At 40.2% G+C, this 16686-nt stretch overlaps 2 protein-coding genes and 1 non-coding gene across 6 annotated transcripts in view; 1 reads left to right on the top strand and 2 right to left on the bottom strand.

Moving 5' to 3' along the window:
• The first annotated feature begins 1828 nt into the window (after positions 1 to 1828).
• On the top strand, positions 1829 to 1910 carry TRNAS-GCU. Its single transcript has one exon. It is a non-coding gene; the product is annotated as a tRNA-Ser (tRNA).
• A 2713-nt stretch (positions 1911 to 4623) lies between these two features.
• On the bottom strand, positions 4624 to 8833 carry RPUSD2 (RNA pseudouridine synthase domain containing 2). The gene is made up of 3 exons (XM_015814547.2): positions 8432 to 8833; positions 7042 to 7338; positions 4624 to 6035 (listed from the first exon to the last, which is right to left on the bottom strand). Exons 1-3 carry the CDS (start codon positions 8831 to 8833, stop codon positions 5277 to 5279), a joined length of 1458 nt encoding a protein of 485 aa, XP_015670033.1. The 3' UTR covers positions 4624 to 5276.
• Positions 8834 to 11309: 2476 nt separating this feature from the next.
• Positions 11310 to 16686, bottom strand: part of LOC107286211 (protein-L-isoaspartate(D-aspartate) O-methyltransferase) — a 12651-nt gene continuing 7274 nt past the window's right edge. For 3 of the 4 annotated variants that reach the window (XM_015814537.1, XM_015814539.2, XM_015814538.1), the window contains exons 5-9: positions 15925 to 16029; positions 15208 to 15328; positions 14263 to 14348; positions 13310 to 13479; positions 11310 to 11556 (exon numbers count right to left, since the gene is read on the bottom strand). In XM_015814537.1, the coding sequence (XP_015670023.1) occupies positions 11424 to 11556; positions 13310 to 13479; positions 14263 to 14348; positions 15208 to 15328; positions 15925 to 16029 (615 nt within the window). In that variant the 3' untranslated portion in view covers positions 11310 to 11423. Of the gene's footprint in view, positions 11557 to 11613; positions 12475 to 13309; positions 13480 to 14262; positions 14349 to 15207; positions 15329 to 15924; positions 16030 to 16686 lie in introns of those variants that run through there. The other variant, XM_015814540.1, reaches the window with a different exon arrangement.

Consider the following 16686-nt stretch of genomic DNA (forward strand, 5'->3'; position numbering starts at 1 on the left):
TTTCACGGGGGTCGCCAAGCAAGGCTGTCCGCCATTTTTTCCCCCTTTTCCGGCGGGTGCCTTACCTCCCTTGAGCTGGGCCAGCTGGTGGTTGGCCTGCTCCGTCTCTGCCGCTTGCCAGCTACGCCTCGGCCGGCGCAGGGGGCGGAACCACGCATGCGCGGCACTCCCGGGCAGGGAAAGTCCTCGACTTACAACTGGTTGGGTAGTCCTCAATTTACGACCGGTTTAGTCCTCGACTTACGACCGGTTGGGGTCGCGGCATTAAAAAGGTTGAGAACCACTGTTCTAGTTATTGTCCATTTTACTACATTAAAATAAACTGTTGTAACCCGAGGACTACCTGTATTTTGAATGGGGTACCTTCCAAGTGTGAACCTGAGACCAGGGATGAACTCTCGCTGCATGACCCTTGTTCCCAGAAGGGAATCTGGAAGGCCCAGCCACTGAACGTCCATCCCCAAAGCGCCGGCCTTCCCCAGAAGGAGGGGACCACTAAGTACCTCTACTCCAGGGGTTCTCAACCTTGGCAACTTTAAGACTTGTGGACTTCAACTCCCAGAATTCCTCAGCCAGCTTTGCTGGCTGAGGAATTCTGGGAGTTGAAGTCCACAAGTCTTAAAGTTGCCAAGGTTGAGAACCCCTGGTTCTACTCGGACCCGGACTCGCCACGGGGGCTGCTTAGGGGAACATCTGAGTAGAAAAGAGACAGCCCTAGCCCTTCGGCATTTCTGCATTGGTTTGCCCGGCAAAGGAGGGGCCCGCAGGGAAGAGTTCCGGCGCCGAAGAAACGCAGGGTCGGGACGGAGGCTGAGCCTGCAGAAGCTACCTACGGTCAAGCCTCCCTGACGAAGACGAGGATTCTCGCTCGGGCAGAAATAAAGCCCTCTCCCCTCCCCACTTATAGTACGAGTCACTGCTCCTCCGCGGGGTGGGCCGCGGGCAGAAGAGGAGCAGGAATCTTCGACAGAAAAAGGGAGGGAAAGATGGGGGGGGGGGAGGCCGTTGGGAAGTTCCTAAGAAAATGGAGTCATTCGCGGCGGGTCTCCGGCTGCCTTGCCCAGCTAGCCGTGAGGAAAAGGGCTTCGGGGGAGGGCGGTGTTTCGGGGAAAGGCTCGGTTCGGACGAGCCGTGGGGAAGCCAGCCGCAAACCCGCCTTACCTAATCATGAACTCGCGCCTGTCCTAAAGTACCAGACCCTGGCTCCGTTCCCGCTTCCGGTGAAACCCAGGTCCCTTTTTCGCTGTCAGGATCGGTCGACTCTCCCAGTCATTGCTGCCGCAGCTGCAAACACTGAGGCCGCCACAGCCGTCGGATTCAAACTAACCGCCAGGCTTCACGCATGCGCCGCCTCCGCCTCTGAGGCTCCTGAAGGCTCCCTTTCCGTCATGGCGGTTTCCTCTTGCCGTACAACAGGGGTAGTCAACCTTGGCTCTTTTATGACTCGTGGACTTCAACTCCCAGAATTCCTGAGCCAGCTAAGCTGGCTCAGGAATTCTGGGAGTTGAAGTCCACGAGTCATAAAAGAGCCAAGGTTGACTACCCCTGCCGTACAACATCGTGCTCCACCCCCGCCCCCCCAAGTGGCCACGAGTGTTCTACGCCGAAGTAATGTGCGGGGGGGGGAGGGGAGGAGAAGGAGGAATAGCAAAAATCCGAGTAAATATTTTTTTTAGAATCCGAGCGGTTGTCGTATGTCAGCACAAAATCCTACATTTTGATTTGTCGCTGCTTAGAAACGAGAGCCCGTACGTAAGTAGAACTGAATAGGAGAAAGCCATTGGTAGGAATCGCTTCTTATAAGGTTGGAGAGAGGATAGGCTTCCGCGACGAGGTGGCCGAGTGGTTAAGGCGATGGACTGCTAATCCATTGTGCTCTGCACGCGTGGGTTCGAATCCCATCCTCGTCGTTGTGTTTGTTTTTCTGCGTCTTGTTTTTTAGAATAACGATCTTGTTTCTAACAGTTTTTGATTGCTGCTGTTAGTATACAACTTTAAAAAAAATGAATACTACAAGTAACCCTCGCCAATGCAAATAATATAGATGAAAGCTGAATACTGAAAGTCAGAAATTTATTTATTCATTTATTTGCTTTAATACAACTGCAAATAACGACTACTTCTACACCTAAGTCTAAAGGAAAATATGGACTAAATTATTCTATTTTTCCATGACATCAATAAAGAGTCATTTCAAAGGTTGAGAGTGTATACATTTCATCAAACTTTTGATCTTTTCAGACATGTAAATAAATTCCATATTTTTAGAATATAGTTGATTGATTTATTCATTTAGCCACCCAATTTAAAACAATTCTGGGCAATTTACAACAAAACTAAAAGTCAAGTCACAAACATCAACCTCTAAACAGAACACATTGCAGCTTAGGATCAACATCTCCATAAAGCTAATTAGCAGGGCTTTTTTTGTCATAGAACGCCCAGAATGGAGTTCCGGCACCTTTTTTGGATGGAACCTTGTAGGGTAGGCAAGGCAGGTTGTATGATGTGTGTGAGTTCTGGCACCTTTTTTGTTTTTTTTACAAAAAAAGCACTGCTAATTAGAATTATTTCAGTGCTATGAGTGTTTCACGAGTTTTGGATTCCTTTCAAGAGAGCTCTTGCTAGTAGATCTAAAGTTCATTTTTAGTTTTAAAATACAGTTCATTCTACATGCTTCACATCTTAACTAGCTTAAACTAGCTAATATAGTTTCTGTTGGAATAATAATAATAATAATAATAATAATAATAATAATAATAATAATAATAATAATAATAATAATGATGATGATGATGATGGTGATGATGATGTTGGAAGGGAGGTCATCTAGTCCAACCCCCTGCTCAGGCAGGAAACCCTATACCATTTCAGATAATTTGTTTTTGTGGGGGAAAATTGTTCAGGATCCTGGCCCAATGCCATGGGGCAGCTGATCTTCATTGCCTTTTGAAAGCCAACATAGTCTGGACCAATTTTTTTGGGAAGGTGGACTGCTCCATTGGAGAAGGCATATTTTCTGATCCTTATCAAATGCCATTGCTTGACTAAAGGAAACCAAGACACAGCACAACTGCTGAGAGTTCAGGGGTGGCCATTCCCATTCTGAGCCTTTCAGAGATGAACAGAAATGCAATCACTGCTACCTTACTCCTACACCTAAGCCTCAAATCTTTACTTAAAGGATCAGATACTGTAATCCATTCTCCCCAGAATCCTATGAAATTGCAACTAAACCACTTTCTCCAAAAAAGGGATGTTAGGAATTGGACAATTATCCAATATCATCTATCATCAAGGCCACTTTTTCATTCAAGAACAAATTAACCACTTCCTAGCCCAATTCCCATGACACTTCTCGGGCAGGCCTAACAGAGCAGGATGGACATGGAATCAATGTACAAGTGCAATTCAAAGGACTCTGTTTAGGGCCTTGGAATAAACAAACACCTCCTAGATAATACATCCAGACCATGCCTCAGTCAAGTCCATAGAATCTAGAGTCAGAATCCAACTCAGAACAGATCTGAGCAACCTTGTCAGAAGTTGCCTTGAATGCTGCTGCAGATGAATAGACCTGAAGATGGCCACTTATGCAAATGGAGCGCATGCACTCATCCGCTGCTCGTGCAAGTGATGTGTGTGTGCACTCGCTTGCCCACTGCTTCTGCAGCCCAGTTCTGAACAGCTCATAGCCCAGTAGTGGGCTGTATCCCAGGGGTTGGAGACCCCTGAACTATTAGCATCACTTATTAATCTGCATTATATACTTAAAAATACTCAAATCTTCTAATATTTTTCTGAGAACAAGTGATTATATTTTGTAAGATACTATGAACAAATGTATAATACTCACATCATACTTTTGTAATGACAGCCTGACCTGAAACTTACTTTTGAACTTGAGTATTCCCAATTTTTCTATCTTGCGAAATTCATGCCAAAATCAGAGATTACTGGCATATACACATTTAGTTTACACTACTTTTTCCCTATACTTACCTTCATACTTGCCAGAGCTGAATGTTATTTCTAGCCATTCAGAGATTTCCAGCCTGCTTTCAATTTTACTGAACTGAATCAGTTACATACCTTAACTACATTTTTGCCATCTCATTATATATGAAAGTGATCACAGCCACTCATATGAATATAAATCTGCATGGGATTCCTGTTTTTGTTGGAATGGTCAGACTGAGTAGAACACTTGTGAAAAGTATCTCACATTGTACAGTATTTCTCCTATCAAAGTGAGGGTCCATAGTTACACTTCTTGCCTGCAGTGTAAAGTGCATTTTTCAAACATTTGGCATACTCTAATAATTCCATTACTCAAAATGTATTAAACAAAATTGGTAATTAACTGGCTGGCATTTCCCACATACAAAGCATTCAAAAGGAAATAGTTTGTCACTGGGAAAATACGATTCCTCTAACCCTAACGTTTCATAGGTATTACAACTGTCTACTCCATTTTGTTCAGGGCTGGAATTCAGCTCTCCCAGAATTCATGCTTCAGATATTTTAAATCACGTCAACTTTGCACAAGTAATTAGCAACAGATGTTTTTAATGTGTGTATTTATTGGAAAGAGCTCAGTTTCATCAGATTTTTAGAACCAATGATTGCTCCCAGGAAACTAGAACAGCTTTATTATTACACAGCTTTTTAAAAGCAATGAAATAGGCACTACAAGCTCCCCATAAGACACATTAACTATGATTGCAGCTGTTTAATGAGCCCTTTTATTAAGTTAATTTATTGGAGACGCTATGCAGCTCTATTAAGGAACAGAGCAGCTGAGTGGCAGTCATAATAAAATAGACGAGAGTACAGAAATGTATAGTATTAAAATAGAGGCCCAACTGGTTGTGAGGGTGGGAAGCGGAGCATGGGCTATCTCAGGGGTGGGGAGAGGCCTTGGAAGGCCCAAGGCAGGGATGGTCCTGTACTAGTCCCTCAAGGGTCATCCCCGAGGCATCCCATGCACACTTAATGTCCTGCACATTCGTTTCACGAATGTGCTTGGGTGAGCAAGGATAAAGCTCATTTATCCCGACTCCAACAGTACTGTAATGGGCAGGTTCCAATATTGTTATAACTCATGGATTGCTTGTATATTCTTACTTGGTAAGAAATATTGCTTCTCCAGATTATTATTTCATTTTCTTGCAATAAAAAGAAAATTTTGCAACAGTTTCTTCACATATAATGACTCTTCTTCCACTCCATTTGCAGAAAGTTTCTCACCCGCTCTTCACTTTATAAAATAAGATTCAAGTCTCTTCCCAATCATCCTGGGCCCAAGCAGGCATTTTGGAACAATATTCAAATTCCATTCCTTTGTAGCGTAAAGCATGGAGATACATCACTAACTCTTTGGGTGATGGATCAGGCCTTACCATTTTGCATTCTTCACATAATGGGTCCACCTCATTGTGGAACTCAGTTAAACCCATTTCTCTACTTTCAGTTTTGTGCACATTTGCTTGAGGGCCAGAATTCAGAGAAAGCATCTTTTCTTTGTCTTCTGATTCTGCAATGTTGTCAAAATGATCAACTGCGGTAGTAACCTGCAGAGGCTTAGTTCCATTTTCTGGAGTTTCCTGCTTTTTATCTTCTAAAACTGTTTTCAGGTCCTCCTCAACAATGTCCAAGAGTCCCAGACTCTCTTTTGAGACATATTCTTCCGCAAATGACTGAAACAATTCATCATCAGTTTTATTAACACTGCCTCCTTTACCCTTTTCAGGACCCCATATTTCATTATTGTAGATAGGATCATTGACAATAGGGTACCCCAAAAATTGTAGGTGGACACGGATCTGATGGGTACGGCCAGTATATGGAAAACACTTTACCACACTAGTCTTGCCATTGTAACTGAGCCGCTGGAAGATAGTTTTACATGGCTTGCCTTTGGGATCCACTCGACACAAACCCATTTTGTAAGACATAGACAAGATAGGTTCTTCACAGATCACTTCATTTTCTGGAAACTCTCCAACCACACGGCATATATACTCTTTCTCCAGCTATTAGAATTGGGGGAAAAAAATAATTTTAGAATGTAGAAGGAATGTGTATTTCACAATATCATTTATGCAGGTATGCAATTATATGGCCATCTATCTCACAACAGTGTACCTGGATGGTGTATAAAAATTAATACCCAATAATTAAAAATGACTGCTTGAGGATGACACCTTCCATTCATAAAAATCCTATCAATAGGGCTAGTCCAATCTCCCCGCCCAAATGTCTAGGGAAACAGCTTGGTCTTTAGAGCCCAAAAGTTAAGCATCAGAACCATCTGAATCTACAAGGGAGAAATTGTTTGACATCTAGTTAATCTACTAACCATGTTCTGTATTGAGGCTAAAAGTGTATCAACATTAAGGTGGACAGGAAGCAAGCTTGAAGCACCTTCAATTGGTTTTAAAGCACCTCAAAAACCAGACTGATATTCATTTGTTTACTAGCTAAGGAAATATTTAAATCGCTTGTTAAATTTACAGCTCATCTATCAAAGAATGCATGGTATCAGATAGATGGCTTCTTAGACATTTTCAGATTTTTTGTGCCTTTAGTTCAGTGGCAATTTCCTGAACTGGTCCCTGCAATTTTCTTGGAAAGATTCCAGAAGCGAGTTATCATTATCTGCTATCTAGAGTTGAGAGTGAGTGACTGATCCAAAGTCAACTATTTGGCTTGGATCTAAGGCAGGACTAGAACTCATGGTTCCAGTTTCTGACCTGATGCCTTAACCACTATCCCAAATAGGATCTCGTCAGGAATGTACCAAACTCATATAGAGGTTAAAGTTCTGGTCCTGGAAGTCCTACAAGAATTTTTGTTTGGGTTATGAAGTTCACTGAGCATGCATTGAATCTCTCTTAGATTAACCTTCTTGCACTCTTACTTTAAAGATGGTTAAATCTGTATATCATACAGATGCTGTTGGAGAAGTATATTATAAATATCAAGACATCATTAACAAAAGCAATTTGAACTGGACATCATTAACAAAAGCAATTTGACCTGTCGTTGTCGAACTTGTTCATCAATTCTCTTGGACACTTCTGCAGACTTGGCAAAGATGAGGACACCTGATGTCAGGCGATCAAGCCGATGAACAGTATGCAGCTCTTTCAAGTTATGCTCTTTGCCCAAAATGAAAATGACAGTGTTGTGCCGAAATCCACCACAAGGGTGAACAGGTAAAGATGAGGGCTTGTCTACAACCACAACTTCATCGTTGTCCTCTATAAACTCAATTTTTTGTGCTGTAACTGGAGGTTCATGGCGATGTATGGTATTCTCCAGAAAGTCATTATTCTGCAAACAAAGCAATTATTATACATTAGTTTAGCTAAATATTTTTTTTGAAACAGTTAGTATGCAAAGTATGGTCATATAGTCTTCCGCCGAGCCTTGAAAACCCATCTATTCCATGCGGCCGGCCTGGCGTAGTTTTGATTGTGTTTTGGTAGGGGTTTTTATATGAGGTATTTTAGAGCAGGCTTTTTATTTAATATTTATTGTGATTTTTATTATTGCCTGTTCACCGCCCTGAGTCCCGTAAGGGAGATAGGGCGGTATATAAATTTAAATAATAAATAAATAAATAATAAATAGCTTTTCATATAATTTTTCAAAGGAACTACCTGAAAATAATACCAGTATGTCTGCCTTCAAAGACTGAACTCGTAACAATTAAGTGGCACTGATATTTAATCTAGTAAACATAAACTATCATCAAATTGTAGACCACAATCCTCTGTATGAAATCAGCCATGAAACTGTAATTACTCTTGAGATACAAAAACCAAACCTAAAGCACAGATCCTTGTATTTTCACATGGAACGAAGTCACATTACAAACGGCAACTGTCCTCCCAGAATGAGTCATGACACATTTGTAACAGTTTGGGGCCTCATCGTGGTGCAAACCACGCAACCCAAGCACTGATGGGGTATTTTTGCACACCTGATTCGATGATATATGCACACATATTCAAATATCCGTCAGTGCAAAACTTACAGGTTAGGACAGTGTTTCTCAACCTTGACAATTTTAAGGCATGTGGACTTCAACTCCCAGAATTCCACAGCCAGCAATGCTGGCTGTGGAATTCTGGGAATTGAAGTCCACATGCCTTAAAATTGTCAAGGTTGAGAAACACTGGGTTAGGAGGTGCTTGTTAAAAAAAAAAAGGTCTATATCTGCTATGTTCATATTGAAAAGGGGAGGGGAAGAAGGAGAGACTACTAAGACCAGAAGGCTGGCTACGGGACTTGTCCGATACCTTCACTGCCTGACTTGGCTCTTTCTCGCTGCGTGACCGCATTCTCCCACCGGACGCTGGCCGCGTGGGATGGGTCCAAGGCAGGAGCTTTCGGCGTTTCGCCTGACGCCCGGCCTCCTCACCTTGAGTACGACGCTGAGGTCTTCCAAGGGGTGTTCGTTGAGCAGCAGACGTCCGGCTTTGGCTGCGGCCAGATAGTACTCGATGGGCCGACCCCGGAACTCTGAGTGGAAGACGTCCAGAAGCTTCTTTCCCACCCAGCGCCCCTTGCAGTAAGTACTGTAGTCGAAGTAGTACGGGCGCACCTTGCGAAGCCCACCTTCGAAGTAGTAACTAGTTTCGGCGAAATGGGCCTCTCCGAAGCTGACGCCGGTATTCCGCTTCTTTGGCGGCGGCACGTACCGCTTCTCTCCCTCTTCGAGCGGCCCCGGCCGCTTCCCCTGCCCCCTGGCCAGCCGCCTCTTCTTGGCCACCGGAGGAGAGCTTTCCCGCTCTTTAGGCTCGGGGATCGGCTTCCCCTCCATGCTTCTGCCGGGCACAAGGTCGGCTGGAAGACCCAAGGAAGCGCGCTCTGCGTTCGGCCGGACTAAGAATAAACGGAGCAATGATCTCCAAAACGGCGCGGGTCGCATGCCGAGGAATATAGGCGGACAGCCAACCACGTGGCGTGGTCGAGCTCCGCCCCCGCGCGACCGCGCGATCTTTACCCAATCACGTTATTCTATGTCTCTGACGTGTAAAGCAAGCGACGGAACGGACGTGCTGTCTGCTACAAATGCGGTAGTGATTAACGGAAGGTTGCGCATTTTGTTTTGCTGAACTCGGGAGGACCGAGCAGAGTAACGTTTGGAGCATGTTTCCAATGACTGGATCGAAGAGATTATCCGGTCTGTTAGTAGTAGGCTCCAGACATCCTAACTTGAATAGGTTAATCTGAATTAAAAGTGGGCTTTATTCGCACTTGCAGCACAGTGGCCCAAATGCACCAAAACCGACGTTTACTGCCCTTAACTACTGCATTAGCAAGAAATATGTGGCAAAGATACGATTAAAGCTGGCGATATAGTACAAGCTTTAATTTATTAAAGTCATGCGATAGTCTCACTTGACTAGCGCTATAACCGGTGGTAGAGAACAAAATCTATTGGCCCAGCTGTGGATGAATATATACTGCCACTTCTTTTTAATATTTGTATTGACCATACTAAAGAAGAAAAAGAAGTAAAAAAAGACTAAAAGCTAAGGCGTGCATAAAGGAAAAAAATATGAGGAAGGTAGAAAAGTAGAAAAAAAGATACCAAAAATAAAAACTGGCTTCCCATCTTCTCAGCATTATATTTTAAGCTCTCTAAGGTTACCTTGTGACTATAGTCTACCCTATCAGAATAATACATGTTCATTTTTTCTTTTTTATGCAAAAAAACCCAATAAGGTTTTGAATCACTAATATAAACATGGTCTTTTTGCTAATCAGACAAATTTAGCTTTTCCTGAAAGTTCTGTCATCTTCAACCATTCCTCCATTGTAGGTATTGCTAAATTTTTCCAGCTTTTTTTTTACACATCCACCAAACATGATAAAATGACAATAAAAGGTCAATGATATAACCTTGCAAGACCTGGGAAGATGGCCCCACATGGCCAGCATCTTCCTTATGAACACGAAGTGCTGTCATTTTATGCATCAGCACTCAAAACCTGTCAGATGATGGGACTCAGAAATATAGACTAGACTCATTGTGCATCTAGTTTCCTTTATTAGTGCATAGTCTCTCACTTGATGCATAGATGTTCCACTTCTACCATTTCCATTCCTTTTTATCTTTTATAACCTTGTATGTCTCATACAATAACTTTATTTTATATAGGTCTTACATAAGTGTTAATAGCTTGCAATGATTATATTTTTGTTTCTTCTAACGACCTCATCTCTATATGTTGGACTATAACAATAATAAAGCTTTATGATTTGCTGTATTGGAAATTGTAATGTAAAGGAAGTAAGTGGTAAAGAGAATGAATTAACCAATGAAATGAATAAGGAATCACTTTATGTACTATTTACAAAAGTAGTGAATGAAGTGCTCTGATGAAGGCTAATTTTACACAAGTGCATACACACTGAGTATTGGGATAATTGATTAAGGTGCTGGACTAAGAATAGGGAGATCTAGGTTCTAGTCTTCCCCGTGAAAAATGATAACAATATGATTTGTTTGAAGAAATGAATGTTTATTGAAATAAAATAGTTGTGCACAGGAGCATATATCTGTCCACTTTGTTATATAGAAATAAGAGTTGGGTATGTTGTAACAGCAAATTGAATAAACTGAATAGGAAAGTATATGTAGTAAAATGAGGGATGCAGGTTAAGAATGAATAAATGAAAGTGGATTGAATTAAAAAATGAGTGACATAAAAGGAGTTTATTGAGGTGGTTAGCCTTATACAGAAAATGAATGAGGATTCTGTTGGAAAACAATATAGGTAAAGAATGACTGGGTTTAGAGGAAAACAAAGTGTGAGAGATAAGAATTGTGAACAACAAAAGGCAATATGTGTAGTGTTGTATGGGCATAGTAGTGTTGGAAGAAAAATCTGGTTCATGTCTCAATCCAAGTCGGTGGGGGGGAGGGAGGTGGGAAACCCTGGCAGAGGAAAATAAGCCTGAGGCAGGCTGCATATTGGAAAGGAGGTCTCCATTTATTTGGTGTTTCTGGAGTGGCTGACCAAATAACCTGATGAGTACATGGATTTTTATATCATTCTAGGGCTTTGAAATTGAAATATTTTGGGTTGTAAAATATTCCTTGAACATGTTTGTGAAGATATGTCAGGTTGTTGCTCTCTCTTTTGTAAGGTGTTATGTCCTATCTTTGAAGGTAGATTGGGATGTAAATTCTAAGAGTCTTTTATCTTCCTGGCTAGACAGAGGTGTAAGAGTATGGACACAGGTGTTAAAACTGCCATGCCTTTTAAATGTTGATTGATTCCAGGACTGCCTGTCAGCCTTTTATTGCCTTTAAGAAAACATTGTATTTTATTAGTAAAGATGGATTTCTCTGACTTCAGATCAGAAGGCTGTTAAATGAGGGGGGGCAGAAACTTCTATTATTAAAAATAATTTGTAAGAAAAGAACGATATAGAAGAGTACAGAGGATGGTATTATATAAACCAAATTTAGCAATATTTCTGTTTCCATTATTTCTTACTTCTTTTCTGTTTTCCACAGTATTGTTGCTTGTCCTGAAAGGGTATAACATGATACATATAAGGTATGTAGAATTAAGGTATATCTGGACAGATTGTGAACAGAATTTATTGTCAATATCATAACTGAGATTGCAGTCACATTATACAAAAATCTTCTTCATTTCCTACTCCCATTTTTCCTTTCAACAGCCTAGTTTATGGGTAAAAAGAATACCTAATTCTTTCTTGTCAAAGAATTGGGAATACAGAAATACTAGAATTTATTTATATCTACACAGAATCATAGAAGGAGCCATTTAGGTCATCAAGTTCAACCCTTGGTTTTTATTGGTTCACCCAAAATATCTTAGTTATAGGCATCAGTTATTGATCTTTAAGTCTCAAGGAAATATTTGTCTACTGAGCTTTTAATCATTATAAGTTATACTTTTGCTTTGGGGCACAAAGTGCCTTCAGGTGTTCAGTATAACTTCAGCTAAAATTATGTATAGATCACAGAAAAGTAGATCATTAAGTACAGTTATTCACTTTTGGTCAGGACTTGTTTTGCTGTATCTAAAACCAGATCCAATATTATCAGGCAAGATGGTTACTGTTTTCTGCATTAACAGGATATATGAAAAATACTTTCCAAATATTAAATCACAAATAAACCATTTCTTATCATATTTATAAAAGTCACAGAAAGTGGCTCCATTGTTTATTCTACATTGGTACACACAAGATTTATTGATAATTGTGAAATGTGTTGCTATTCCTGAATCACCCAATTTGCCTTGCTTTGTTTCCAAATTCCATCCAAGTTCTTAAAAGTACAGGTCAAATGTTACTTTCAAAGAGGATAAATCAGCATGCATATATACTGTACTGCAAATATCAATTTTTCCAAATATAGTTCATAGATTTTCAAAAGGTCCTTTATAAGCTATTTAAATCTTTTAAAGTTCACCCCTAGAGAAAAAGAAATAATTGACTTTTATTATATCACACAATCATTCTTTCTTCCTAAAACTCAATGCTAATATTTGGTTGTGTCACTAAAAATACTACCAAAGGTGGCTGTTTAGAGTTATATAAGTAATCAGAATACTGAAGATTCTGAGTAGTAAATTAATACTAAATCATGCTTTCCAGTTTTAGATTGAACAATTAATTGTGATTAGAGCATAAATAAGGAAGAATGGAAGGAGGGGCAAAGCAGGAACTCTTACTCTTTTGTTTTGTTTTCCGGCTACAAACTGATTTTACCATTGTTAATTTTAATTCAAAGAAGTGTATAGGAATAATTGTTAAATTTTGGAGTTACAATATGCATAATAAAACCCTTTAGAACATCAATATTAAACCAAAGTATATGTAAATTCACACTTATAAATACATCTGCAATCCAGTCACATGCATGTTTTTGGGAAAGCAAGTTCCATGAAGCTTAATAGAACTTAACTTGCAGTTTCCATGTATTCACAGCATTAAATGTTGGAAAATTAAAACTGTAACATATCAGAAAGATACAAAGAGATTCTGAAATCATTATTTGGAGTAACATTTTTGAACAGTGGTTTTGGCAAAATTATAATGAGCTCAAACTCCAAAATTTCATTTTATTTTCTAAGATAGTCATTCCTTGTCTGCTTAAGGGAAGATAGTTCTAGTCTCTATAGTGGTTTTGTTAGAGATTCCACTCTCATATTAGTAGCTTTACTTTGCCTAGCAAAAGCCAATTAGGACACCAATTCAATATTCTGGGGTAACTTTACAAAAGAAAAAAAATGTTTTAATATTTTACCGAGGCCACTGTTTTTCTTTGTCTGTCAGAGGAACATATATCACACCCATCAGCTGCTTTTCCACAATCTCGCCATCCATAGTTTTGTCAAATTGCATCATAACCTGATTTCCATTTTCTGGCCCTACTGGCAAAATCAGTCTTCCTCCAGGTTTCAGTTCATTCAGCAACTGGTAATACAGAACAATTATCAGTAAATATGGTAAGGCAAATTAAAGACTATATATATATATAGTCTCTCTCTATATATATATAGTCTTTCTCTCTCTCTCTGTATCGGTAACGAGAGGGGAGGGGAGCAATGAGTGAGGGTGACTGGAGGTCCAGCCCCTGGGCGTTTGTACGCACGCCAGGGGAATAACAGCAATTGCGAGCGGGGGAACAGCTTCAGAAGCGTGTCCTATAAACAACTTTAAGAAGGACGCTCAGGTCCGTCCGGTGGCAAGAGGGGAGGGGAGCGATGAGCGAGAGCGACTGGAGAGCCAGCCCTTGGGCATTTGCATGCACGCCAGGGGAGTAACAGCAATTGCGAGCGGGAGAACAGCATTTTGACTGGTGCGGGGCATTTAGGAGCAATACGACTAGAGGAAACGAGCGGCCCAATGACCCGATCGAGGAGCAGGGCGCAGTGGCAGCCGGCTACATAAGCGAACTCCCGGATCTTTTGCTTTGTACTCTGACGATGTCGGCAGGTTGGCCGACGAAAGCTAAGTAGTTTTATATATGAAACAGTTTGTTTATACTTTATCCTGGTGCTCCAGATTTTTTGTTATTTTGGCAATATGTGTATACCCAGGATTCATATTTTTAACACAATTAGGGATATATATATATATTTGGGGCTAATTTTCCAGCATGGGTCACAGTTCCACAGCATTCTTTGTACCTTGGAAAACAGAAGATAAGATTATTGTTTATTAAACGGAGCTGAGAGGGGTCCTTCTGTATCCTACCTCCATTGGCACAGTGGGTGCAGCTGCTCCAACATGGATGGCATCATATGGGGCTTCTTCAGGATATCCATTCCTACCATCCCCAACTGTGGAGAAGGAATGTGGGCAGTGAAGGTTTTATAAGAAGAAGAAAATGATTTTTTTCATTTACAATCCATTTTCAATGAAACCCCGCAGGAGATTGAAAACAGTGTCTAGTTTAAATTACAGATACTTTTATGTGTAATACAAAAACACAAGACCTACAGAGCAAAATGACAGATAAAGAACAAAATATATGCAAGCTGATTAATCGTCAGGGGCAGGCTTCATTAACACAAAGAGTTCCTGGGGGGGAAAGGGACCTATTTTGAAGTAGAAGCATCACACCATGGATATCACTAGAGAAAAGTTCCATTCAGTATTATTCCGTTCAATATTTCAGTGATATAATTTAATCTCTTATTTTCCAATTAGAAGGAGCTTTAAAAAAGATCCAGTAAAAAACTTCTGGGTAAAATGAAAAAGAAGTCATATGGAAAGCAGTGAATATCAAAACATCCAGATCATCCAATTTACCATAAAAAGAATTATTATATAGAGATAATTCTTTAGAGCAGGGCTTTTTTTCTCGGAGAAAAGGTGGCGGAACTCAAACCTGGCCATGCCCTCATCAAACCCTAGGACCGCCCCTTTAGAGAACAGGAATGCAAGTAAAATTTGGGAGGGGCTATTTCCGGTGTGGGAGGGGCTATTTCCGGTGCGGCCGGCCCGGAAAAAGGTGCCGGAACGCGGTTCCGCCGCGTTCCGGCTGAAAAAAAGCCCTGCTTTAGAGACAACTCACCCCTGTAGCTTTGAAAAATATATTTTAAGAAATATCTTTCTAGAATGCTTTCTCTACTGTTGAAAATACCAAGCACCTATCAAAACAGAATTGGTACCATAGCTACAAAACAGATAACTTACCTAAAAGTTTCACTCGTCCAGAACTAAGCAAGTTTGGATCATCTTTTCTGACATTCCCAAGGGATTCATGAACCAATTCTTCTATGTGCTCAATACCTATTGCCTTGCCTGTGGACCCCACCTATAAAAGGAGTCAAGTATAATTCAAACTCTATTACCACTTCAAATTCATTATTATAGAGAAAATAGACTTCATTAAATAAATCATTGAGTTTAATTTAGTAAAGATTCATTAATTTTAAATAGAATTTTAGAATTGTTTAACATTACTTATGTAATTGGAAGTTATACTCACAAGCAATTTATTTGCAACTATCGTACAATTGCATCTCGTTCTTTCTTCCAGTTCCAATGTGAGGAAAAAAATGTGTCATTCATACAAATCTAACCACACAGCAAAATTCCACCATAGTAAGTGGAACTCACTTTTGGTTTATCTCTTTACAGTGCTAAAAAATTATATTGCCTGATAGTAGTGGAATAATTAAAGAATGTTCTGTATGGGGTTTTGTGCACACACACAGAGATGCAAATGATTCTTTTGTGTTTTCCATTTAATTTTTCAGAGTTTAAGTTTTGTAATAGCCAGACAGCAATTTCACCGGATACATCAAGTTGACAGAATACTAACTATAAAGAACACACATAGGTATGCCTTCTCACCTGTAGCAAGAAGAGAAAGAGGGATTTATTTTGCAAAAAATGCTTTTTGCTTACCATCCTAGCAAAACAAGCAGTGAGATAGCCACTTCCTGATCCTACATCTAATGCCTTCGCTCCTTCCACTAGCTGGTCCTTCAGTAACTCAAGGGCGTGAGCATGCTGTAGAAACAACCATTATACATAACATTACACATTTTCTACATAACTTATTTTCACAGTTTTTTAGCTCAGTCTTCCCCCACTTGATGTCTTGAGTGAGATGTGTTGAGTGACAATTTCTCTTACCTCAAACCACCAACCGTGCAGGGCTGAGAAAAGAAAAGGTTGCAGTCCAATAACATTTCGACTGCATCAAGGTGAAAATAACAATTCTTTTTTTACTAGATTCTAGCACCATTTTTCAAGCAAAAGAGGAAACAAGTTAGTTCTCACCAACTTGCCTCCAACCTGCCAACAACCTGCCTCCAGAAGCGGTGAATGCTCCAACACTGGAAGTTTTTAAGAAGAGACTGGACAGCCATTTGTCTTAAATGGTATAGGGTTTCCTGCCTGAGCAGGGGGTTGGACTAGATGACCTCCAAGGTCCCTTCCAACTTTTTTATTATTATTATTATTATTATTATTATTATTATTATTATTATTATTATTATTATTATTATTATTATTATTATTATTATTATTATTATTATTATTATTATTATTATTATGGATCATCGCACAGTCAGCCAGATGTTCAGACTGGATTTGGCATTTTGTCTACCTATCGAATCCTTACCAAGGACCTGGGATAGGCAGATGTGGATGTTTGATGGTATT

Source organism: Protobothrops mucrosquamatus, unplaced genomic scaffold, assembly GCF_001527695.2.
Source record: "Protobothrops mucrosquamatus isolate PMUCROS unplaced genomic scaffold, P.Mucros_1.0 scaffold261, whole genome shotgun sequence".
Lineage (NCBI taxonomy): Eukaryota > Metazoa > Chordata > Lepidosauria > Squamata > Viperidae > Protobothrops > Protobothrops mucrosquamatus.